At 33.5% G+C, this 27,477-nt stretch overlaps 1 protein-coding gene across 1 annotated transcript; it reads left to right on the top strand.

The window, feature by feature from the left end:
• The first annotated feature begins 15 nt into the window (after positions 1 to 15).
• LOC132755722 (bifunctional polynucleotide phosphatase/kinase-like) lies at positions 16 to 26,522 on the top strand. The gene is made up of 18 exons (XM_060746641.1): positions 16 to 412; positions 2,407 to 2,585; positions 6,179 to 6,752; positions 7,087 to 7,226; positions 7,777 to 7,856; positions 8,335 to 8,416; positions 8,670 to 8,756; positions 11,171 to 11,242; positions 14,819 to 14,867; positions 15,593 to 15,660; positions 17,844 to 17,936; positions 19,837 to 19,905; positions 20,729 to 20,756; positions 21,097 to 21,158; positions 21,808 to 21,917; positions 22,923 to 23,010; positions 23,669 to 23,730; positions 24,695 to 26,522. Exons 1-18 carry the CDS (start codon positions 151 to 153, stop codon positions 24,816 to 24,818), a joined length of 2,229 nt encoding a protein of 742 aa, XP_060602624.1. The 5' UTR covers positions 16 to 150; the 3' UTR covers positions 24,819 to 26,522.
• The last annotated feature ends 955 nt before the right edge of the window (positions 26,523 to 27,477 follow it).

Raw genomic sequence — 27,477 nt, 5'->3', positions numbered from 1 at the left:
TTCGGTTCAATTCAGGTTTTTATCACTCTCCTAAAAAGAGAATATCGCGCAATTTTCCGATTTTCTTCAAATGAAAGAAATATTGATAAATGAAGCCCTTTTAAGAAAACTTGACAAACAATGTTCCTAAAATAACGAGTCAGTCATTAAATGTTTATCAGACAGGGCATTAAAAGTGCCTGTCAAATTGCTGAACGCAGATTTGAGACCAGTTTGTCTGTTTTTACTAGGCGTTTTGTTAGTTTTAGTTTTCAAAGGTTGCACGTAAATATGTCCTCATTGAAATATGAAATATCACTTGTCTGTCCAGAAGGTAAACATGATCCAATTAAAATCCCGCACAGAGAACTTCTGTTCATAGGGAGATCTCCAGAAACACGTATTGTTGATCCAAGATGCTCGAGAAAACAAGGTAAGCATGTCATGTAAACAGTATTTATAATTGATATGTCACAGGTCGATTTATTTGTAATTTACATTTAATGTCCATTTTGCCGGTCACTGTTAGTCAATTAAACAATGGAAAAATATATATATTATGTCCAAGCATGCGTCAATTAAGATTTTTTTCTGTGGCGTCTTAAAGGCCCATCAGTTACACGTTTCAACATATTTGTTTCGATTTTCATTTGTAAACAATCTGATATTTTTTACCCTGTTATCAAATTTCCATGTTGCGTTATCCCCAAGCTTCAAGGTCAAGATCACACTAAGAGGTACAGGGGTTTTTTTTGGCCGATTTTATAGCTGTTAAAAGTGTTATTCGGTCATATTCCCAATTGAAAATAGTATGTTTTTTTCCCAATTTTGATACAAAAATTCCCAATCGAAAACTTAAAAAAAAAATTTTAAAAATTGATCTTTGGGGAAAGTAAAATTGTGCGAATATACGGCGTCTAAACAACCCATGTGTTAATTTCTCAGTATAAGTTTATCGAGGGTCTAACAATATCGATGAAAGTGAAAGTAAATCAAAATGTCTCACAATAAAAAATATTACATTAAAAAGCTTAAAAAAAGCACTGATAAAGACAGAAAAATTGATCTAATGTTTAAGCAAGCGACTCTCTTGGAAAAGAGTTGTACTTTGGAAACGGTAACGGCGAATGAAACTGCAAGTACTAGTGAGAAATTGCCTTCAACGGTGACCGTGAGTTACCACAATGATGTTCCTTCTCGGGGTTTTAAAAGTTCTAGCGACGAGTCTAAGTCAGATACAGTTGTCCCTGTCACTGATCAAAGGTTATTTAGTTCCAACAAATACGAGTTGAAGTATGAATTGTTGTATTATAGTGGTGCAAAAGTTGGGTATTGTTGCAAATTGTGCAAGCTTTTTTCAGCTACAGATGAAAACATCTTCATAAATGGTACAGGTGATACAATAACACAGTTCAAAAATATGAAAACCAGAGACCTACTTTTGTGAACTAAATCCTAATAGCTAGGAATATAATATTGCCTCAGGAAACTTGAAAATTTTATTTATTTTTTTTCCCCAAATTTTGAGCAAAATGCCGCTAAAATTCCCAATCTCAAGGGTATGGGTCATGTTCCCAAAATATTGAAAAAAAACCTGAGGTAAAAGGTCAGCAGTTTAAAAATCATGTCTGGTCTATAACTGTCATGCATCAAGGTATTTTGAAATCAGCAGTTACCAACAGCCATCTGTCCTCTTACTTTCAAAGGTTTTTTATTTCTAAAATACCAGATATACTGTCCCATCATTGCATTTTTGTTTATATTATTCTGTGTCCTAACATATTTAGCTTGGACATTCACGTCTTTAGACACATTTCTATATAAAAAATTTGCATTTTAGATTCACCTTTTCAAAGTAGTGCTAAAGGTATTGACATGAAAAGTTTGAAAACACAAGACATGTCTTTGATCTTATAATTTTAGGTCATTATCAAAAGGCTGATAATTTACTAACATGACCTGATTGAATTATGGCCCTTTGTGAACTTTGAAAAATTCTTGTTAAGTTTTGCCTGCAAGCTACTGAATGCTTACACTTGTAACTGGAACCTCTTTTTGGGGATTATAATTGGATTTGACAGTCCATTTCCTATAATTTTAGAATTTTTTTTTATCTAAATTTATATGGCCCTTTTTAACTTAAAAAATCCTGGTTAAACTTTTGCATGTTTGATCTGTTTTGCTAGCAGCTTTCACATCTTGTTGATATGATTTCCAAGATAAATCAGTTTATTTACTTGCCAATTATAAACCCTCTTCACAACCACAGGGAAAATGAGCCAAGCTATTATAATAAAAATGGGTAAGTATCTGCTATGCCCTTAATATGTGTGGGATATAATGTGTTTAAAATTGTCTGACATTACCTTCAGTCAATTTAGATAAACATGATAAACAGTCAAATTGATAATGAAAATATTTTTACAGTGCAGCTGACAGCTGATTTGACAACAGGAGAGGTCCAAGCTGTACAACTAGGTCAGAATAGTTCTGCCATTGATGGCATTGAAATGATAAAAGATAAAGTATACATCATGACACCAACTTCTACTTTGCATGTCCTTACTGGATGTTTTCCACAAAAACTTGATATAAATAAGTTAAAGGTAAGGAGAGAGATCTTGTTTTTTGTGACAATGTGAGGTTTTAAGTCAGTAAGACAATTTAAAGATTAGTTGGGGACTTTCCAGCTTTCCAGGTCGAGAAAAACTTCATGCATCTCCATTTCATATTGTCAGGCACAAGTTTGCAGAACACAGACCTTCTGTATTAAGCTATTTGGATAGCATTCTTATATGACAAAAATTGACATCCTATGCATAGTAAATATTTCAAAGTTAAAACAATTATTGACTTTGTCAATTACAAATTGAAGATTTTACTGTAAAAATAATACATCAGTTGTAATGACAAAAATGTGTTTTTGAATTTTATATAATTATTAAGTTTATACAAATATTGTTAAAGGTACATTATGACTCATAAATCCATATATTTATACTCCCGAAATAAAGTTTGAGGGGTATATAGGAGTTACTCGGTGGTCGGTCGATCCAGCCGTCCATTGCATTTTCCTTGTCGGGAGCATAACTTGAAGACTAATGGTTGGAATTCAATACAACTTCATACAATGGTGAAGCACATTGAGAGAAAGTGCAGTGCACAAGAACCATAACTCCATCTTCACTAATTACAGAGTTATTGCCCTTTGTTACTTTTCCTTGTCCGGAGCATAACTTGAAAACTACTGGTTGGAATTCAAAACAACTTCATACAGTGGTCAAGCACAATGAGAGGAAGTGTAGTGCACAAGAGCCATAATGCCATCTTCACTAATTACAGAGTTATTGGCCTTTGTTACTTTTCCATTGCTTTCTTTTGTCCGGACTGTAACTTGAAGACTTATGGTTAGAATTCAGTATAACTTCATACAATGGTCAAGCACATTGAGAGGAAGTGCAGTGCGCAAGAACCATAACTCCATCTTCACTAATTACAGAGTTTTTGCCCTTTGTTACTTTTCCTTGTCCGGAGCATAACTTGAAAACTACTGGTTGGAATTCAAAGTACCTTCATACAATGGTCAAGCACAATAAGAGTAAGTGCAGTGTATAAGAACCATAACTCCATCTTGACTAATTACAGAGTTTTTGTCCTTTGATACTTTTTCTTGTCCGGAGCATAACTTGTAAAGTACTGGTTGGAATTCAAAACAACTTCATACAATGGTCAATCACAGAAGAGAAAGTGCAGTGCACAAGAACCATAACTCTGTCCAGAGTAATTATAGAGTTATTGCCCTTTGTTCCTTTTCCATTGCTTTTTTAGCTCACCTGTCACAAAGTGACAGGGTGAGCTTTTGTGATAGCTTTTCGTCCGGCGTCCGTCCGTCCGTAAACTTTTACTTTAAATGACATCTCCTCATAAACCATTAAGCCAATTTCATCCAAACTTTACAGGAATGATCCTTGGGTGGTCACCTTTAAAAATTGTTCAAAGAATTTAATTCCATGCAGAACTCTGGTTGCCATGGCAACCGAAAGAAAAAACTTTAAATATCTTCTTTTAAAAAACCCTAAGAGCTAGAGCTTAGATATTTGGCATGAAACATCTTCTAGTGAATGTCTACCAAGTTTGTTCAAATAAAAGCCCTTGGGTCAAAATTGGCCCCGCCCCGGGGGTCATTGATTTTCCCTATATGCATATAGTAAAAACTTAAAAAATCTTCTTTTAAAAAACCCAAATAGCTAGAGTTTAGATATTAAGCATGAAACATCTTCTAGAAGTGTCTACCAAGTTTGTTCAAATAAAAGCCCTGTGGTCAAAATTGGCCCCGCCCGGGGGGGGTCATTGATTTTCCTTATATGTGTATAGCAAAAACTTAAAAATCTTCTTTGAAAAAACCCAAATAGCTAGAGTTTAGATATTAAACATGCAACATCTTCTAGTAAGTGTCTATAAAGTTTGTCAAATAAAAGCCCTGGGGTCAAAACTGGCCCCGCCCAAGGAGTGTCATTCTTTTTAACTATATGTGTATAGTAAAAACATAAAAAATCTTCATTTAAAAAACCCAAATGAGCTAGAGTTTAGATATTAAGCATGAAACATCTTCTAGTAAGTGTCTACAAAGTTTGTTCAAATAAAAGCCCTGGGGTCAAAACTGGCCCCGCCCCAGGGGTGTCATTGTTTTCAACTATATGTGTGTAGTTACAAAACTTAAAAATCTTCTTTAAAAAAACCCAATGAGCTAGAGCTTAGATGTTTAGCATGAAATATCTTCTTATGGATGTCTACCAAGTTTGTTCAAATAAAAGCCCTTGGGTGAAAATTGGCCCTGCCAGGGGGGGGAGGGGAGATCATTGTTTTTCATTACATGTGTGAAGTAAAAACTTAACATCATGAAACATCTTCTAATGGGTGTCTTCCAAGTTTGTTAAAATAAAATCCTTGGGGTTTAAACTGGCCCAGCTCCGGGGGCCTATATACAGGTGAGCGACCTCAGGGCCATCATGGCCCTCTTGTTTCTTGTCCAGAGCATAACTTGAAAACTACTAGTTGGAATTCAATATAATTTCATACAATGGTCAAGTAAATTGAGAGAAAGTGCAGTTCACAAAAACCATAACTCTTTCTTGATTCATTTAAGAATTTTTGCCCTTTGTGATGTTTTATTGTCCAGTGCATAACTTGAAAATTAATGGTTGGAATTCAAAGAAACTTCATACAATGGTCAAGGGCAGTTAGATGAAGTTCAGTGCACAAGAACCATAACTCTATTTGGACTAATTACAGTAATTGCCCTTTGTTACTTTTTTTGTCCAGTGTATAACTTGAAAAATAGTAGTTGGAATTCAAAACAACTTCATACAATGGTCAAGTGCAATGAGAGGAAGTGCAGTGTACAATAGCCATAACTCCATCTTCAGTATTTGTAGAGATATTGCTCTTTGTTTTTTACTTGTCCGGAGCATAACATAAATACTAATGTTTAGAATTCAATGAAACTTCATTCAATGGTCAAGCGCAATGAGAGGATGTGCAGTGCTCAAGAAGCATAACTCTTTTTGGACTTAATACAGAGTAATTCAATAAAACTTCATCAATGGCCAACCACATTGAAAGGAAATGCAACATACAAGAAACACAACTATCTTTAATTGCCCACAACCATAACTCTATTTCAGTTCTTTTGCAAGGTTTTCTGTTACTAGTAACTTCCTCATTGCCGAAGCAGTCTTGCGGGGGTATTAATCACATTTAGTGATAGTTCTAGTTTTAATTGTTTAGAAATGTCAAACATATGTTTACTAATGTTTTAATGATGGATGTAGAGCATGTACATGTAAGATGTTTTACAATTGGAGAAAGTAGTGCTGAACATGCAGTCAGATATCGTAAAGGTAGCAAAATGTAAACAAAGTGGTATTTTGACTTCCATACAAAATACAAATTCACTATAATAACATCAATTGCCAACAGAGCAAAGAAAGCAGAAGATAGTTCATCTGTGTGACATATGAGTAATTACAATGTATGTATAACAAGATACCAAAAATAAAAAGTTTTTGAGAAATAAAAATGATAGCATTTCTGAGGCATAATGGGCCTTTAAAGGAAGGACTGTTCAAGAAGAATTATACTTAATAATAAGGTACCGGTAATTCTTGAATAACACATTATTTTCTGAATTCCACTATAGGATTCTGATGATAAGAAACCTAGACACAAATCAGACTCAGATGTAGCAACTGCAAACCATGAAAAAAACAAACACAGATCATCTAGTTCTGGTTCAACTCCTAAAACAACTAGCAGTTCATCATCATTAAAGTCATCATCCTCATCATCAGGTTATGAATCATCAAAGTCATCCGGTTCAGGTTCGTCAACAAAATCAAGCAAGAAAAGACCATCTACGGAAGATAGTAACCACCCTGTTTCTAAGAAACAAAAATTGAATAATGATAGTGGTTCTGGCAAGAAAAGTTCTTCAAAGGAAATTGAAGAAAAAGATGACGATAGATCATCATCATCAAAGTCGAGCAAGAAAAGAGAGTCTACTGAAGAAAATAACCACCCTGTTTCTAAGAAACAAAAATTAAACAATGATTCCAGTAAGAAAAGTTCGTCAAAAGAAATTCACGACAAAGATGATGATGGCAAACATATGAACGATGTGAAAGCCAAGTTGGAGCTCCTGAAATCTAATGCTAAAAATATAAAAACTCCAACAAAATCCTCAAGTTCCTCTTCAAATGGTGAAACATTTAAAGGTAAGTTCCTTCTTTTTTAATTCTGTACATTTTGTGACATATCTTGCTTGATCTGAAATTTATTACTTAATTTCTCTGAGCATTTGCAGTGATATAAGTGATAAAGTAGGTGGGGGATGTGTATGTGATCAGTATTGAATCAGGGCAGGCTTTCTCCTGACTGATATTCTAAAATGTTAATCAACTTTAAATCAAATGTTGAACATTGGTGCAATCTATGACAGCCCAAGTGAATCTCAGGTTTGCAATCTATGGCCATCATGGCTCTCTTGTTTATAACTTTGTTTCATAACCACAAAATGAAGACACTAAGTTACTATGTTTACTATTGTAGTGCCAGAAAGTCCATCTAAACTACTTCCATCTAACATAAAAGCTGTGCCTGTCTACAAGGGGCCTGCCCCAGAATCGCGATGGGATCAGTACGATACTCTCCATGTTTTTACAGCTAAAGGACTTGAATATAGGAAAAAGGTTTGTTTTACTTTTTCCTATAAAAAAAAAGACTAGAAGCTTCAAACGGTCAATTAAAAATTTTTGGCTCAAATATGTACATTCTAAACAGTATAAAAAAGAATCGTGGTCATACGCGAGAAAAAAGGATAAGAAAATATTTGATGTTTACAAAATTCATGAGTTGGTTTTTATGGTGATTTTAACACAATTTTTGGTCATATCTTGGCAGTCAGTCCTTCTAACCAGCTTTACTGCGTACCTCACCATTAATTATCAATATCTCAAAGTGACAAATTACTAATCCAACATGATACCTGAATCAGTGGAGACAAAAAAAATAATCATTAGATACAATCTTCTGGATCTTTAATTGTCAAAGAGAAATTTTACTTGAAGAATGGCTTTGTCCTTGATTACAAATCCTGTGCACTCTTTAAGGTAGATAAAGTAAATTCAGAAATAAAATTAAACTTAGAACATAAAGACAAAGCAGGCATTACAAACTCATTACTAACTACTTGTAAACCCGATGTTGTTTAAAATCAGTCATGCTGTTTTTATGTTTCAGGTAGCAGCATTTGATATAGACGGTACAATTATAACAACACAATCTGGTAAGGTGTTTCCAACACATCCAGGGGATTGGAGGTAAATAGAACTCTTAAATTTTTACAGCTTTTGAAACAGCAAATAATATGCATTGTTCTCTTTGGTTTAATACTTTTTTAAATGAAACTGTAATTTTGGTGCTGATTTCAAGCTCAGAATTTCTGAGCTTATTCATATTATTTAAATAAAATTTGAATGGTTTTAATGCATTTAGCCCTGAGCCCAGCTTGAACCAGAAGTGGTTGACCTTTGCCAGTAGTATAGAGCCAGACCAGTCCCCAAACAATTTTAGATGCCCCAGGTGATCTATGTAAGAAATTGGAAGTTCATGTCTTTTAGATTTTTGACCTCATTGGAGTTCTTTTAATAAATGATAATTAAAATTGATGATAGAAATTGCCAAAAATATAAGTCAAATAAGATCACTTTAGAAATTCAGCAGGACAAGGGTGATACTTCTAAACATGGCTTTAAACATTTGTAGTTAATGAAAATAATTTGTTGTGTTTTATTAAAGGCTGCTTTACTACAAGGAGATTCCCAAGAAGTTGAAGAAATTACACGAGGATGGTTATAAAGTTGTCTTCATCACAAATCAGGTAGGAGGACATTCCAGTAACAGTATCTTTACATCAATTATGTAGATTTTTTTTGCCCTGATTAACCTTTATGTTAAGGTCTATTTTCTCAGAAACTATCTGCTATATATATCTGCTATTGCTATACGCATGTTTGCTATCAAAATATGAAACCATTTCAAAGGGATTAATAATTCTAAATTTCATCCATGTAAAGAAATGCTTCTTTTACAAGGATGAGTTTGTATTTACTTTCGAAGTTTGTTTACTTCAGATGGGTGTGTCAAAGGGTAAAACAAATATGGCAGATTTGAAATCTAAGTTTTCAGATGTATTGGATGAGATTGGAATTCCAGTTCAGGTATACATAAATATATATCATATAAATTTATTAAAGGGACTCCACTGAGGTTTTTTGACATAACAGGACTGAAATAAATTATTTGCAATAAATGTTCCATTTGGTGTAGATCTAGACCAATAACTTGTGTGCAGAATTTCAACTCTTTTTCCATTCTAATTATGAAAATTAACCCAAAATTGAAATTCAAATGGTGTAAAGAGTAAAACTGAAATACGATTTTCAATTTTTAGCTCACCTGAGCATATGCTCAGGGTGAGCTATTAGGATCACTCTTCGTCCGTCGTCCGTTGTACGTTGTCCGTTCACACTTTTCAAATGACATCTCCTCTGAAACCATAAGGCAGATCTTAATGAAACTTCACAGGGATGTTCCTTGTGTGAAGCCTTAACAAAGTTGTTCAAAGAATTCCATTCCATGCAGAACTCTGGTTGCCATGGCAACCAAAAGAAAAAACTTTAAACATCTTCTTCTAGAAAACCCAAAGAGCTAGAGCTTAGATATTTGGCATGAAACATCTTCTAGTGAGTGTCTACCAAGAGTGTTCAAATAAAATCCCTGGGGTCAAAATTGGCCCCGCCCCGGGGGGTCATTGATTTTCCCTATATGCATATAGTAAAAACTTTAAAAAATCTTCTTTTAAAGAACCCAAAGAGCTAGAGCTAAGATATTTGGCATGAAACATCTTCTAATGAGTGTCTACCAAGATTGTTCAAGTAAAAGCTCTGGGATCAAAATTGGCCCCGCCCCAGGGGGTCATTGATTTTCCCTAAATGCATATAGTTAAAACTTAAAAAATCTTCTTCTAAAAAACCCAACGAGCTAGAGCTTAGATATTTGGCATGAAACATGTTCTAATGGATGTCTACCAAGTTTGTTCAAATAAAAGCCCTGGGGTCAAAATTGGCCCCGCCCCTGGGGGTCATTGATTTTCCCTATATGCATATAGTAAAAACTTAAAAAATTTTCTTTTAAAGAACCCAAAGAGCTAGAGCTAAGATATTTAGCATGAAATATCTTCTAATCAGTGTCTACCAAGTTTGTTCAAATAAAAGCCCTGGGGTCAAAATTGGCCCCGCCCTAGGGGGTCATTGATTTTCCCTATATGCATATAGTAAAAACTTAAAAAATCTTCTTCTAAAAAACCCAAAGAGCTAGAGCTTAGATATTTGGCATGAAACATGTTCTAATGGATGTCGACCAAGTTTGTTCAAATAAAAGCCCTGGGGTCAAAATTGGCCCAGCCCCAGGGGGTTATTGATTTTCCCAATATGCATATAGTAAAAACTTAAAAAATTTTCTTTTAAAGAACCCAAAGAGCTAGAGCTAAGATATTTAGCATGAAACATATTCTAATGGATATCTACCAAGTTTGTTCAAATAAAAGCCCTGGGGTCAAAATTGGCCCCGCCCCAGGGGGTAATTGATTTTCCCTATATGCATATAGTAAAAACTTAAAAAAATTGCTTTTAAAGAACCGAAAGAGCTAGAGCTAAGATATTTAGCATGAAACATCTTCTAATGGGTGTCTACTAAGTTTGTTCAAATAAAAGCCCTGGGGTCAAAATTAGCCCCGCCCCAGGGGGTCATTGATTTTCCCTATATGCATATAGTAAAAACTTTAAAAAATCTTCTTTTAAAGAACCCAAAGAGCAAGAGCTAAGATATTAAGCATGAAACATCTTCTAATGAGTGTCTACCAAGATTGTTCAAATAAAAGCCCTGGGATCAAAATTGGCCCCGCCCCAGGGGGTCATTGATTTTCCCTATATGCATATAGTAAAAACTTAAAAAATCTTCTTCTAAAAAACCCAAAGAGCTAGAGCTTAGATATTTGGCATGAAACATGTTCTAATGGATGTTTACCAAGTTTGTCCAAATAAAAGCCCTGGGGTTAAAATTGGGCCCGCCCGGGCTGACATTGATTTTCCTTATATGTGTATAGCAAAAACTAAAAAGTCTTCTTTGAAAAAACCCGAATAGCTAGAGTTTAGATATTAAGCATGAAACATTTTCTAGTAAGTGTCTAATAAGATTGTTCAAATAAAAGCCCTTGGGTCAAAACTGGCCCTGCCCCAGGTATGTCATTGTTTTTGACTATACGTGTAAAGAAAAAAACTTGACCAGCTAGACCTTAGATGTTGAGCATGAAATATCTTCTAATGGGTGTCTACCAAGTTTGTTCAAATAAAAGCCCTGGGGTTTAAACTGGCCCCGCTCCGGGGGCCTATATACAGGTGAGAGACTTCAGGGCCATCATGGCCCTCTTGTTTATGAGTATATATATAATATTCTTTTGTATATTTACTTGTGCTTTAACAGGTTTTTTATGAAAAATGAATATTAAAATTGCTTTACATTATTTTGAGTAAAGAACAATGTATTGTTTTCCAATGTTTATGATCAATTTTAGATTTTGGTGTCAACAAAAGGTGGTTTATATAGAAAACCTTGCCCTGGCATGTGGGACTTTCTTACAGATAAGGTTTGTGTACAACTATAACATACATATTTGAAGTAGAAATATATGATGAAATATTAAAATAAATGAAATAACATAAGATGTCAAAAGTCACATTTTGCATATACTGTTACAGTAATATTTTCTGTAATAAATATGCCATTTTAAAAATTAGTATGTTTCCCCTATTCTAGTGTGGGATATTTGTTTTAGAAGAACCACCAGAAACACACATGAGCCACTGACTCCAATTTACTGTTGGTACTTTAATTGATTTGATCGTAGTGTGATACAGAAATCACTCTATTCCAGTAAAAAACAACTTTTTTTTTTTGGTGCTAGGTCTAAAGTCATGTTACACAGAATCACAGTTTATTTAAAGTCTTATCAAATTTAAAATCTTATCCAAACCAAAAGATTTGGTAGTAATTTTTGTGAAAGTAGCTGGAGATCTAACCTGTCAGCCCTGTAATTGTAATCCCTCTTGTGGTAGACCTACTCTTACATTATCCTCCTGTCACACTGTCATTTTCTTTGAATGGAATAACTTACATATAATGTAGAACTCTTGTGGTAGACCTACTCTTATATTATCCTCCTGTCACACTGTCATTTTCTTTGAATGGAATAACTTACATATAATGTAGAACAACTGGTATAAAATGTAGAACAACTGGTTTAAATGTAGAACAACTATTATAAATGTGGAACAACTAGTATAAATATAGGATAACTGGTATAAATGAAGAATAACTGGTATAAAATGTAGAACAACTGGTGTAAATGTAGAACAATTGGTATAAATGTAGGAGAACTGGTATAAATGAAGAATAACTGGTATAAATGTAGAACAACTGGTGTAAATGTAGAACAACTGGTATAAATGTAGGAGAACTGGTGTAAATGAAGAACAACTGGTATAAATGTAGGAGAACTGGTATAAATGAAGAATAACTGGTATAAAATGTAGAACAACTGGTGTAAATGTAGGAGAACTGGTATAAATGTAGGAGAACTGGTATAAATGAAGAATAACTGGTATGAAATGTAGAACAACTGGTGTAAATGAAGAACAACTGGTATAAATGTAGGAGAACTGGTATGAATGAAGAATAACTGGTATAAAATGTAGAACAACTGGTGTAAATGTAGAACAACTGGTATAAATGTAGAACAACTGGTGTAAATTTAGAACAACTGCTATAATGTGTTACTGTATATGTAGAAAAACTAGTGTAAATGTAGAACAACTGGTATAAGTGTAGAACAACTGGTATAAGTGTAGAACAACTGGTATAAGTGTAGAACAACTATTATAAATGTGGAACAACTGGTATAAATGTAGAACAACTGGTGTAAATTTAGAACAACTGCTATAATGTGTTACTGTATATGTAGAAAAACTAGTGTAAATGTAGAACAACTGGTATAAGTGTAGAACAACTGGTATAAGTGTAGAACAACTGGTGTAAATGTAGAACAACTGGTGTAAATTTAGAACAACTGCTATAATGTGTTACTGTATATGTAGAAAAACTAGTGTAAATGTAGAACAACTGGTATAAGTGTAGAACAACTATTATAAATGTGGAACAACCGGTATAAATGTAGAGCAATTGGTATAAAATTGATAAGATAGTATTGCAGTAAGAAATCTTCATTAGTAAAATAAGTATTCAAGGCACCGCACATTTTAGAGAAAATAATAAAAATGTATGCATGTATAGTCATTTAATGGACAGGTCATCATGCATTAAAAGTAAAACTCAGTTGACATATGTCAGTTAAATCTGCAGGCTACTGAACTGATTGACAGGTTGCAAAATTCATGTACATGTAATATGAAAAAATTATTAAGAATTTAGACTTTTAGATAGAAATTTTAATAGCAATTTAATTGTTAAAGCCTTGATATGATAGTTTTTTTAATACAGAATTTATGTTAGTTTGATTGTGTTGGAAGCTATAAGGTTATAGAAGAACTTTCAAATTCATTCCTGGAACCAACCAGTATGGAGCAATAAGTGTAAAGTTTCTTGCTGAAGAAAACAACGACTTGCCCCTGATGGGGTTTGAACCCATGAGGATAGCATCCATTAGAATACTGGTCTGATGCATTAATCACTTGGTCATGCCCCCACTTTTTAGCTCGACTATTCGATAAGAATAAGTAGAGCTATTGTAGTCACCCGAGCGTCGGCGTCGGCGTTGGTGTCCGCGTCGGCGTAACCACTTATGTTAAAGTTTTTGTAATAGTTCAAATATTTTCAAAGTCCATTGACATATGGCTTTGAAACTTGGCACACTTGTTCACCATCATGACCCCAACCTGTAGACAGGAGGAGGTAACTGTATCAAGCATTTTGACAGAATTATGCCCCTTTTTCGACTTAGAATTTACGTTAAAGTTTTTGTAATAGTTCAAATATTTTCAAAGTCCATTGACATATGGCTTTGAAACTTGGCACACTTGTTCACCATCATGACACCAACCTGTAGACAGGAGGAGGTAACTCTATCAAGCATTTTGACAGAATTATGCCCCTTTTTCGACTTAGAATTTATTTTAAAGTTTTTGTAATAGTTCAAATATTTTCAAAGTCCATTGACAGTTGGCTTTGAAACTTTGCACACTTGTTCACCATCATGATCCCAACCTGTAGACAGGAGGAGGTAACTGTATCAAGCATTTTGACAGAATTATGCCCCTTTTTCGACTTAGAATTTACGTTAAAGTTTTTGTAATAGTTCAAATATTTTAAAAGTCCATTGACATATGGCTTTGAAACTTGGCACACTTGTTCACCATCATGACCCCAACCTGTAGACAGGAGGAGGTAACTGTATCAAGCATTTTGACAGAATTATGCCCCTTTTTCGACTTAGAATTTACGTTAAAGTTTTTGTAATAGTTCAAATATTTTCAAAGTCCATTGACATATGGCTTTGAAACTTGGCACACTTGTTCACCATCATAACCCCAACCTGTAGACAGGAGGAGGTAACTGTATCAAGCATTTTGACAGAATTATGCCCCTTTTTCGACTTAGAATTTACGTTAAAGTTTTTGTAATAGTTCAAATATTTTCAAAGTCCATTGACATATGGCTTTGAAACTTGGCACACTTGTTCACCATCATTACCCCAAACTGTAGACAGGAGGAGGTAACTGTATCAAGCATTTTGACAGAATTATGCCCCTTTTTCGACTTAGATTTACGTTAAAGTTTTTGTAATAGTTCAAATATTTTCAAAGTCCATTGACATATGGCTTTGAAACTTTGAACACTTGTTCACCATCATGACCCCAACCTGTAAACAGGAGGAGGTAACTGTATCAAGCATTTTGACAGAATTATGCCCCTTTTTCGACTTAGAATTTACGTTAAAGTTTTTGTAATAGTTCAAATATTTTCAAAGTCCATTGACATATGGCTTTGAAACTTGGCACACTTGTTCACCATCATTACCCCAACCTGTAAACAGGAGGAAGTAATTGTATCAAGCATTTTTTTTTACTATCAAGCACTAAGAATAGTCGAGCGTTGCTGTCCTACCGACAGCTCTTGTTAATATGATGGTTTGTTTATCTTTGCTCAGTTAAATGGTGGAGTAGAAGTGGAAGTGTCCCAGAGCTTCTATGTTGGAGGTAATGTAAGATGAATTCATCAAATATATCTTTATTGATGTTTTTGTTTAGATAAATTTTGCTATTACTCTGCAAGGCATTGATCAAAGCTTAGGCTTCTTTTAGAACTCAATTAAAAAAAAAAAAAAACACCTATGATACGAGGGTCCATCAAATATTGCTGGGACAACAGTATTTTTCTACTTTTTTTTGGATAACATAGATAAAACAATAGTGGACATAAATATTTGATATCTGTATAACACATGTATGAAAGCCGTCCAGTTAGCTCAATAGGTAGAGTGTTAGACTGTCAATCGGACGGCCCGAGTTTGATTCCCTGACGACGCAGGTCACTTTCGTTGTGATTGATCATGAAATCCTTTCTACAATTATTCGCACTGTACCTCTGCTCTGGCATGTACAGAAGTAATCAGTTACTTGCGAAAGTGAAGGCAACAAGTACTGGTAAACTGCTTGATAGCCTGCCCAAGAATGATGCGTAGGCTGAACTGCGCTGTTAATTCAATGTTGCTTACTGCCCTGATCCGGAGTGAATACTACCAACACCACACCAACACACATAAGATTTCACAGAAAACAAAGCAAAGGTTACAATTTTGTCAATTGAAACAAACCACTCTTCGCCACACTGATCACTAAATTTTAGAAAACTTTCATTGGTTTAATATAATGCTAAACTTTGAATATGTAGGACTGTATCACAATTTTTCTGTCCCATCTAGATGCTGCTGGCAGACCTAAAGACTGGGCTCCTAAAAAGAAAAAAGATTTCTCTTGTAGTGACAGACTGGTAAATATGTAACAGTTATCTCAATTGCTTAAATATGAAATAATAAGAGGTTATAGTGATCTCATTGCCTTAATGTGAAATAATTTTATGTTATAGGGATCTCATTTGCTTAAATATGAAATCATTTTCAGGCCTCGACACTAACTTTTTTAGCAGGTGGTTCGCCGGACCACTAGATTTGAAAGTTAGGTGGTCCTTCCAGAAGTCAGGTGGTCAGTTATCATTATTATATCATTTTACTGCAAATGTAGAAAAAAATGTTTAAACTTTATGACAAAGATGTGTTATTAACCTTTAAAGAAAACAGATATTTTTAGATATATATTTTTCATCTAATCAGAAAAGGGAGAGCAAGTCAGGTATTTTATCGTATAGTTATTTGTTTATTTGTTTTTATCTCAGTCAAAAATACACAACAGAGCTCTTTATTTATGTTAACTTTTATATTAAAGTGATTTCTCCCTCACATAAAGTTAGGGAATAGTGAAGCCATTTGTGTCTGTTATTTTCTTACTGTTATTCAAATATTCATTGCTGATACGTGGTACGTCTTATAATCATGATAATAACATATTATCTTTTATAGATTAACATTTTTAATGGAACTACATTTTTAATGGAACTACATTTTTAATGGAACTAATAAATTATCTTATTCTTGTCTTTGAAAACAAGGAAATATCTAAATTATTAAAATAATGACAACGTTATTATTTACTATAACTTATCTTATTTTTCTCACAGATTTATAATACAAAATTTTACCTCCCTGTTGCTTGTTGGCTGATATTCATTTTTGACATTGGGTATTTTTAACCTTTTGAAATAATTTATTACTCTAGAAGAAACAGATCTCTTATCGTTAAACAGTTAAAGTAAAGATAAATAGCATAGAATTACTAGATGTTTTTTTTCCAGTTCCTTTCGTTTGCTGCTGTTATTCAAGTATCTGAAATTTAAGTTTATCCAATATCATATAATTACCATCATCGGATACTCACGGTTGATTAACATGTAACATAACATAAATGTTAATGGTTCTGCCGTGGTTATCAGACGATGCATAATTACTAGCACCATTTGAATGAATTTTGTACCTAAATTTATATCGCAAATTCTTAACTCTTTTAACTTGATAATCAAAATTTTAGCGAGCGACTTAAAATGAAAGTTTTTGATGACTTAAGAACTTCTTTAACGAATCAGAGATTAATGAACCATATACATGTACATCGGACATAGATTTTAAACAAAATTATATAACATGTTTCTGACCAAATCGCCATTCTCCCAAATGAGCCTTGCATCAACCAGAAAATTCAAGTGGTCCGACGGACCAGTGGGTTTTAAAATAAGGTGGTCCTTGCCAAAATTAAGTGGTCTCGGACCAACGGACCACCGCTAATGTCGAGGCCTGATTTTATGTTAATGCAATCTCAATTGCTTAAATATGAAATAATTGTATGTCATAGTGATCTCAATTGCTTAAATATGAAATAATAATTTGTTATAGCTATCTCAGCTGCTAAATATGAAATTATTTCTTAATATTTTAAGGCATGTGTTAGACCACAGTTGTAAAAATTCTCAAATTTGTTCATGCTGCTGTGATCATGAAAGCCCTTGTCTGACAGCCACGTTCAATGAATAGCTGTATAATCATATACCTTTAAAATACAGAAAATTTGTCCTTAAATATATAATGTGCATGCAGAAGGAAATCTGTTTTACATTGTTTAATCTGCAAATGATGTATATTTAATGCATACAGTAAATGTATTTATCACATGCCTGGGCCACTTTTTCGACTCTGTAAAAACAGTATTGCACGGTTGTGTTTGTATATTTTGACATGAGGTCATTCGCGGTATACAAACATACGTGTAGTAGAAAGAGGTGCTGAATGTTAGCGTTGCACTATTAGTGCATCTGTGAAAAAGCAATTCTTTTTACTGTTAAAAGTTCTTATTTTAGATATGTGATAAATAGAATATTTTATTCGTGTTGTCCTGAGGCTTGCATAATATAATTTAATTCAACTTGTTCAATAAATTCAGTATTGAACCTGCACTCATTCTTCTATATACATGTACAAAAAACTTTTACGTCACCATCATACATGATGTGTTTGAAAAATACTTTGGTTTTATAATGAGTGTTGTATTGTTTTTGTTTTCTTTTAGTTTGCATTGAATATTGATTTAGAATTCAAGACACCTGAGGAGTATTTTGTTGGTTACCCTGCAGCTAAATACAGTATGCCAGAGTTTGATCCTGTAAGTATGATTATATGGTCATAAACTTAGTAAAGTACACTCAGTATTATTACTATAGTTAATGAGTATAGCAGTTAATTGTGGAAATTTATTTAAAGCAGCAGCTTTTCTAAAGGATAAATCTCTTATTTTTAGCTCACCTGACCACGAAGTGGTCAAGGTGAGGTATAGTGATGGGGCTGTGTCCAGCGTGCGTCGTTCGTCGTCAACAATTGGGTTGTTAACAGTCTAGCAGTCACAGTTTTGATTGGATCATCATCAAACTTTGTCAGAATGTTTGTCTCAATGAAATACAGATCGAGTTCGAAGATGGGTTATCTCGGGTCAAAAACTAGGTCACAGGAGCTAAAAATAGAAAAAGCTTGTTAACACTCTAGTGGCTGCAGTTTTGATCCAAATATTCTGGAAATTTGTCAGGAAGGTTGTTTTGATGATTTCTAGGTCAAGTTCGAAGATGGGTCATCTCCGGTCAAAAACTAGGTCACAGGAGCTAAAAATAGAAAAAGCTTGTTAACACTCTAGTGGCTGCAGTTTTCATCCAAATATTCTGGAAATTTGTCAGGAAGGTTGTTTTGATGATATCTAGGTCAAGTTCGAAGATGGGTCTTCTACGGTCAAAAACTAGTTCACAGGAGCTAAAAATAGAAAAAGCTTGTTAACACTCTAATGGCTGCAGTTTTCATCTAAATATTCTGGAAATTTGTCAGGAAAGTTGTTTTTATGATTTCTAGGTCAAGTTCGAAGATGGGTCATCCCTGGTCAAAAACTAGGTCACAGGAGCTAAAAATAGAAAAAACTTGTTAACACTCTAGAGGCTGCAGTTTTCATCCAAATATTCTGGAAATTTGTCAAGAAGGTTGTTTTGATGATATCTAAGTCAAGTTTGAAGATTGGTCATCTTAGGTCAAAAACTAGGTCACAGGAGCTAAAAATAGAAAAGCTTGTTAACACATTAGGGGCTGCAGTATTGATTCAAATATTCTGGAAATTTGTCAGGAAGGTTGTTTTGATGATTTCTGGGTCAAGTTTGAAGATGGGTCATCTCAGGTCAAAAACTAAGTCACAGGAGCTAAAAAATAGAAAAAGCTTGTTTACACTCTAGTGGCTGCAGTTTTGATTCAAATATTCTGGAAATTTGTCAGGAAGGTTGTTTTGATGATTTCTGGGTCAAGTGCTAAGATTGGTCATGTCCGTTCAAAAACTAGGTCACAGGAGCTAAAAATAGAAAAATCTTTTAAACACTCTTGTGGCTGCAGTTTTGATCCAAATTTCCTGGAAATTGGTCAGGAAGGTTGTTTTGATGATTTCTAGGTCAAGTTTGAATATGGGTCGTGTCCGGTCAAAAATTAGGTCACATTGCCCAAATACGGAAAAATCTTTATAACACACTAGAGGTCACATGTTTGACTCAGTTGTCATCAAACTTGGCCATGATGCTTGTTTAAGACATTGCTTGGATGCGGTTGTGTCAGGTGAGCGATCCAGGGCCATCATGGCCCTCTTGTTATATAAATCGTTTCATGTAATTGTCAAATCAAAAGAATTAAGGTGGAAAATGAAATGTACTGACGATAAAATACATAAAGAATAAGGAAACCACTCGATACCTGTAATCTACCTTACCACTCTCTATATTTGAATCAGTAAAACGAATAATTGGGTTCCACTATCTTGTATTTTTAGAAAGGAATGTCACTTAAGCGTTATAAATAGCTCTTAAATAGCAATACAACCTTGAAGCAACTTGGCAACTAATTTGGTGTTTGAAATTACATGTATTTTTAGAACCGGTCCATGTACTAGACTGATTTAAGCTTTAACTAACAAATCTACCTGTAAAGATTTCAAAATCTTTTAAAAATAGATATGATGATTATGTTTTCTACTGCCTTACTTTCAGAGAAAGTTAAGTCCTAAAACACAACTATTAGATCCAGCAGATGCTAGGCTGACTTCAGGCAGTCAGGAGGTACTTGGATTTGTTTATATCTTGCCGTGTTTTCCAAAAGTATTCTGTTTAAACTTGAATATGTTGAAACTGATAAGCTGGATGAATGGTAAAAGTTGATGACTTCTAACCACTTTCCCCTTACGGCTATGGGTTTGAATCTCGAAATTGACTATGGATTATTTTTCATGAGGAAGCTATCGAGTAAGCTTAAGGATCGTCAATGATTCTACTTAGGTGCTGATTAGTGCCTAAAATAATGCACAGAAGGGAACCTGAGGTTTTCCTCCACCAGTAAAGCTGGAAAGTCACCATAAGACCTAAACTGTGTTGGTGTGACATAAAACGAAACCAAAAACATATAACAAGTACAATTGTATCAATATAACTCTATTTTAACTTCTTGACCGAATACAATGTAGTTCTAAATCTGCAGGTTAATAGGTGGTTGTATTAACACTGTATACACAAAATATTCAAATATTCATATGGTTGAGATAAATGTGCGATGCTATGTACTGTATTAGATAACCATTGGTAATGCCTGGGATCATTATTCAAGTGCAATTTACACACTTAGAGATATTTTTTCTGTGATCATACAAGACAAATTAGTCTATGGCTATCTTGTCTGTTGCAAAAAAATAAAAATCTGGAAAAAAAAATGATCACTTGTTAACATTTATTACAAAAATTGCAGACTTGGTTTGAGTCTGTACATGAGGGATTTTGTAAGTGAACTGTGCAAGTTTCAGTTAGATAACAATGAACACTTATGCATAATTTTGAAGTAGTTAATTGCTTGTCAGTAAAATATGAAATACAAATTACTCCTTTATTTCAGGTTATATTGCTCGCAGGGTTTCCTGCATGTAAGTAAATTTGAAAACATTTAACATTGATTGTTTGCTTCTTTTTTTTTTATAAACATTTAAAAAACTATGTATTTAAATCATAAACATGTATCCTTTGTTTCCTTTAGTGAATTTTGTTTTGTCTTCATTATAAATTTTAGTTAAATGTTGTTTTACATTTTAGTTAGATCTAATTAAAACTAATATTTTATAATTGATTTTAACATTTGATAGATAGACAATAAATGTAACGAAACTGAAGTGCAATCTGTGCGGCCAAAATGTAGCCACAAAAAATTATAAATTGCCATTTCCTGAATATTTGATGAATTAAATGTCAAATTTTTTCTTGTTCCAGCTGGGAAATCTTTCTTTGCCAAGAAGTATCTTGAACCTAAAGGCTATGTTGTTGTAAACAGGGTATGTATTTTCATTTTGTTAAGTCATGTTAATGGTTCAAAATTAAGTATAATTTGTTCATTTAAATCGTACACGTCCTGGCACTGAATAATAGGAGTACTGTACTGTAATGTGTTGATTTGATGATACTTTAAATATTTGGTTTATACAGAATTTATTTTAGTTTGATTGTAATGGAAGCTTAAAGCTTATAGACACACTATCAAATCAGTTCCTGAAACCAACCAGTACTGAGCAATGAGTGCAAAGTTTCTTGCTAAAAGAAACAACGGCTTGCGTCTGACAGGGTTTGAACCCGGACGGATAGTAATCCTTAGATTACTGGTCCGACGCATTAACCACTCGGCCATGCTGCCACTATTTTTTAACCCGCAGAATTTCTAAAATGGACTTGTCCAGCTTCCATTCTGGGAGCTGCCCATTATCAGTTTTGGGGATATTAAAATGAAAAGAACAGATAGTCAGCCAACTGAATAGAGCTTGGTAAGACAGAATGGGTGTGTAGGCTGGCCTGGCTCTACACTAGTTGCAAAAGCTAATCACTTTCAGGACCAGCAGCGTATGGTTGAATCCGGAACAAATAAAGAATAGATATAATTATTTAAACAAGTAATCTAAATTCTTGCTGAATCATCTCTCTGTGTTTCAGGACACCTTAAAAACTTGGCAGAAATGTTTAGCTCTATGTAAAGATAGTTTGAAGAAAGGTTCAAGTGTGGTAGTTGATAACACCAATGCTGACGTGGAATCTAGGGCAAGGTATAAGTTTATTTCTGTATAGATATTTTAAAGTGAATTGGTCTACAATGGAAACATTTTCCATAAGTATTTCAAATGTTCATAAAAACAACAGAAATATTTCATTTGGATATTCTTATATACAACTGCTTGGAAAGAAAAATGTTGATAATGTTCTGAGTGATATTATACAACAATTTATTATGATTATTTTTTCTAAAATATTGTATCACTTCACAATATGAACAACATAATACTTGGACATGCATGGATCCATCATTTCATGGCTTGTAGTATTCTGATCTTAGATCATATCGCATGTTCTTATTATCTATATACTACCTCATGTAAGCCCAATTACTATAAAAATGGATCCTGATATATAATTATTGTAGTCGAAGTGTCGATATTGTCACCAAATCCATTACGTTGTTTTTCCATGACTATATATAGTGTCTTGTGAAGAGAAGCATAATGTCTGCAAATGTTTAAGATCAGAAGTTTTAAAACATATTTATTTAAGCTCGATTGCGAAAAAAGTTCTAGTTACTTATATTAATCACTTTCGAGTCTGCTTTGTGGACCAACCAGTACTGGTGTCATATGAAGAAACATGGTCGTGACCTAATTGGGCTAGAACCCATGATCCCTAGGTTGAGAGGCAGACACATTAACCTTTAGGCCACCACTCCCCTTGTCAGAGGTTTTAATCCTTGGCATGACATATTGATAAGTTAAGATGTGATTAATTTTTTTCCATAAAGTTGCTAAATGAATGAATGGACTTTTAAACATTACCAATATTATGAAACCTTGATAGTTGTAATTTTAAGTTTTTAGATAAATAATGAGATTTTAAAGATATTTTGCTCAAATTTCTAACAGAAAAAAAAGTATGCAATAACACAATGTAAATATTGTAACCGAAAAATTCGAGTATGTGTCTTAAAATGTGGGTCGTAACATAACACACCTAACATGGCAACAACAACACGACACCTGACATTTAGAGTACATATCTTACAGGTATTTACAAGCTGCAGCAACAAGTGGGGTACCATGTAGATGTTTTATTTTCACCACCACTTTTGAACATGCGAAACACAATGAACGGGTAAGTCATTATATATGACGTTTTTTTGTTTAATTTATTTAAGGGATGCTTTAAACACCCACTGTGGCATATGGAAGCTGAATTAACAAGCATACAAATATATTAAAAGACTTAGTTGAATTCATAAATGTATTAAATAATTCTATAAAATATATATGAAATAATGGCTCACTGATGTCCACTTATTAGCTTTCGCCAGTTTCTAGCAGATTTAAATAATAGGTAATAGATTTATTCACAAATGACTAACCCTAATTGCTAGATTCCTAGTTGGGGGATATCAAGATGTACTGTATAAGTGGTTAAGTTAGCGATGTGGAAATATTGGCAAATTTTCAGAATTGACAAAAATCGTTAAAATTTCCTGAAGCGTAAATATCAACCAACCTGTCATTAAATTCTACCCTGACATGATTGCTATAGTAATATTTTAACTCAACCAAAACGTCTGGAATTTTAAATTCGCTAACTTTTCAACAAGCCCAAATATCCACTTATACAATATACTCTTCATAGAAATTGAAATTTTTTGCCAGTACATGTTTTTAGAATAGAGTTTATTATATTTATTCATGAATAAAATGCACTACACCAACCTGCTGATGGCAAAATCTGCTTTATTTCTCATATAATTATACCAGTCTTTATTGTATTTCAGTTTCGGGAGATAATTGACAAGTCACATGCTGCTATTAATGATATGATAATGAATACATTTAGGTAAATTTTTTATTTTTACTTTATTATATATACTTGCTATGTCAAATAATAAGTTGGAAATACCAGTTCCGCTTTTGCGACTCAGTAAAAATGGTATTGCACAGCTGTGTATAAATTTTGACATGACGACATTTAGGTTATACAAACATAGTATAAAGACACGCTAAATGTTAGTGCTACTCTATAGGCGTGTCAATGAAAAATGATTATTTTTCTCTTTAAACAGTCTTTATTTTGGTTATGTTATAAATAGAATAATATGATCGTGTAGGCTCATTACTGAATTTATTGAACCCAATAATATTATGTGAGCTTCTGGTGAGCATAATATAATTTTATTCAACAAGTTCAATAAATTCAGTATTGAACTTACAATATTCAATATCCTCTATTTATAAAATGTGTTACTCTTATAAGTGGCCTCCGTGACTGAATTGATAAGATTATTGACATTAAATAAATGAGTGTTCTTGAAGTGACACTTGATTCTTCATGTGCTGTTCCTCTTCTGCAATACTTCAGGAAGTTAGGGGTCCAACTGGTGTGCCCATACCTGCAACAGTGCAAAGAATTTATATCATTCATTAGAGAATCTATAAGATAACATTTGAACTGTTAAGGGGTTTGAACCTTAGTTAACAATTTTCAATTTGAATCAGTCTAGCTATTTATGTATATGCCACAGGATGAGAAAAATGTGCAGACAGACTGGGACTCGAACGTCAGACACTCAGATAACCATTTCGGGGCTGTACCAACTGTTCTATCCGGCCACTTACACATCTTCCCCCCCCCAAATAGTGAACAGTTCTGAACTGTGGCATTCTCACCTGCTATATTGAAATTCGACTTCAAATTTCTCAGAGTTAGAGAGCAATATAAATTAAACTTTGAGCTATATATGATTGAATATTGATTGGAAAAGATCTTGACATCAAACAAAATTATATTTTTTATTTACTAGGAAGAAGTATGTCATACCAGAAAAGAAGGAAGGATTTTCAGAAGTTGTTAAAGTGAACTTTGTCCCCAAATTTAAAGACTCTAAGTTGGAGAGACTTTATAGATGCTTTCTATTGGAAAAATAATATATATGCTTAAGCAAAATGCACTGGAAAATGAAATAGTAATGTTACTTTATGATGAAGAAGAAATATAAACTGTTACTTCATGATGACTAAGAAATATTAACAGCTACTTCATGATGAGGAAGAAATATAAACTGTTACCTCGCGATGAAAGAGGAAATACCAATTGTGACTTAATGATGAAGAATAAATATAAACTGTTACTTCATGATAAAGAAGAAATATCAACTGTCACTTCATAATAAAGAAGAAATATCAACTGTTACTTTATGATAGAGAAATATAATCTGTTATTTCATAATGAAAAAGGAGATATTAACTGTTACTTCATGATTAAAGAAGAAATATCAACTGTTACTCCGTGATAGAAGAGATGGTTGAATACATTATTGTGTGTCAATCTGCTTGTTATGTCCATGGGTTGCTGTTACAGTAAACTTTCATTATGTCGGGCATTGTAGCTTGTAGTGTATTGACTAAAAACTAACAGAAGAATGTGGTTCAATTGTTAAATTTAACACTGCTCACTTCGGGCTTTTAAATTTTCTTGTAATTTAAGTCCTACCTGTGTTCATTGAATGCCACCTTTCCTTGTTGATCTTGTTTGTCGTATTTTACCAGTATTAAGTTTGGTTAGCTTTTACTATGGTAAACTGCCTAGTGTCTAAAGTCCATATAGAAAGTAATATATGTGTACAGTTTCGAGTGGTTAAGGTCATTGACTTCAAACCACTTGCCCCTCACTGCTGTGGGTTCGAATCCCGACAGGGACTTTAGATTCTTTCATGTGAGGAAGCTATCCAGCTAGCTCATGGACGTCGGTGGTTCTACTCAGATGCCCGTTCGTGCCTGAAACAATGCACGGAAGGGCACCTGAGGTCTTCCTCCACCAGTAAAGCTGGAACGTCGCGACCTATACTGTGTCAATGTGACGTAAAACACCCCCCCAAAAAAAAGTTCAAAGCAGGTGAAACTCATTATACAAGATTAGGGGTGTAAGGATTAAAGTTGTACTATGTTAATGTTAAGTACATGTTACCTTTATTTTGTTTTCTTTATTTGGTTCTGAATGCTATAAACTTAAGAATTTGAAATTATATGCATGTGAACATTTATTGATTGTTTTTCTGATGATTTCTTTTAGAATTTTCTGAAGGTATTAAAAACGTAACCAGTGTTCATTTAAATAATAAATACCATTGTTAGAATTATTGTATGATATACAGAAAAAAACAGAACATGAAAAAAATTAGAAAATAAGAAAGAAAATGAAATTTCGAAAAACAGAATTGAACTTTGATGTTTGGAAGTACATGTATGCAAGAAAAAAGTATAAGAAAATAAAAATTTGGTAAATGTTAAACAAGAAACAAATATGGTGTATGGTAATAAAAAGTAATAAAGGAAATGAATATAATATAAGAAAGAAAGAAGCATATTAAAGGATGGGAAAAAAATGACAATGGAAAAGAGATAATAAAGGAAGAGTTGTGTATAAGTATCATCCAAATAAGATTTTGTTTATGTTATAAATGAATTTTACTTTTAAGTTGATTGTAAGTGTTCTTCAGTTGTTGAATTATATGTATAAAAATTCATCATTACAAAATATATATTCACGGTTCTGTTATCATTTATTGACCTACCATATGACTGTATTGGTTGAAGGATTTTTAAATCTGAAAATAAAAACTATGAAAAATGTTTTATTGTCACTTTCTTTCACTTCATCCCCAATTTTTTGTACCTGTCATTAGCATAACCAGTCTAAGCTTCAATTAAAGCCATAGCATTATGTACAGAGTAAAAATTAAATTGTGATTTTTATTTACGTGCAGTGTTATATAAGCCGTCAAATTTGTGCACACATTAAAACTGTCTCGGAGAATGTCCAGCCATAACAAACCTTTGGGGGATATTAACTAGTTGTCACCTCTCCTTAGTTTGACTATACAAAGTAAACCGAGATCTGTCCTACTTGCACCATCATCAGCACCCTTGTCTATACTTCTGAATTTTTTTAGCAGTAAAATATTCTTTACTATATTTTTTATAGTTATAACTGGATTTAATTTATGTATGTTGAGGTTCATAACTCCTATTTTTTCCTGTAAAATTTTATAACAATAATTTATTGGTTCTAAAGAGATTTACTTCAAATATTATGATCCTATCACCACACTTACAATTTATGATAAGGTTTATAACTAGCATCCAGAGCCCCGTAATTGTGGCAGAGGGGTTGCCTTTAAAGGTTCAGGCCACAGTTGAACCCTGTGAGCTAATAAGAGGCGACAAAATGGATATGAATAACTGGAGTCTATGCATTGTTAGCTCTAGCAGGTGAGATGGTTTGATTCCTGGTGTTTCTTTAAGTTTGTAACACCTGAGGTTAGCCAAAATTCTTCCTCTGTTTCAGCGCCATATGATATAAACTGTATGTGTTGGTGTGCCGTAAAACCAAACAGAAACAAATATTTCTATAATTATCTTTCCTTTTAACTTAGATATTTACTTGAAAAAATGATTAAAGGATTTACTTCAAATATATGATCTTAATCATAACCTACAGTATATATGATACATGTAGTCCAACTAATTAGACTTGTCAAAGAGACACCGAGATAATTTTGGACGGGCGCTGGCTATGATTCATGAT

Source organism: Ruditapes philippinarum, unplaced genomic scaffold, assembly GCF_026571515.1.
Source record: "Ruditapes philippinarum isolate M1 unplaced genomic scaffold, ASM2657151v2 ctg97_1_1_1_1, whole genome shotgun sequence".
Taxonomy (NCBI): domain Eukaryota; kingdom Metazoa; phylum Mollusca; class Bivalvia; order Venerida; family Veneridae; genus Ruditapes; species Ruditapes philippinarum.
This window is presented reverse-complemented; position numbering and strand designations above follow the sequence as displayed.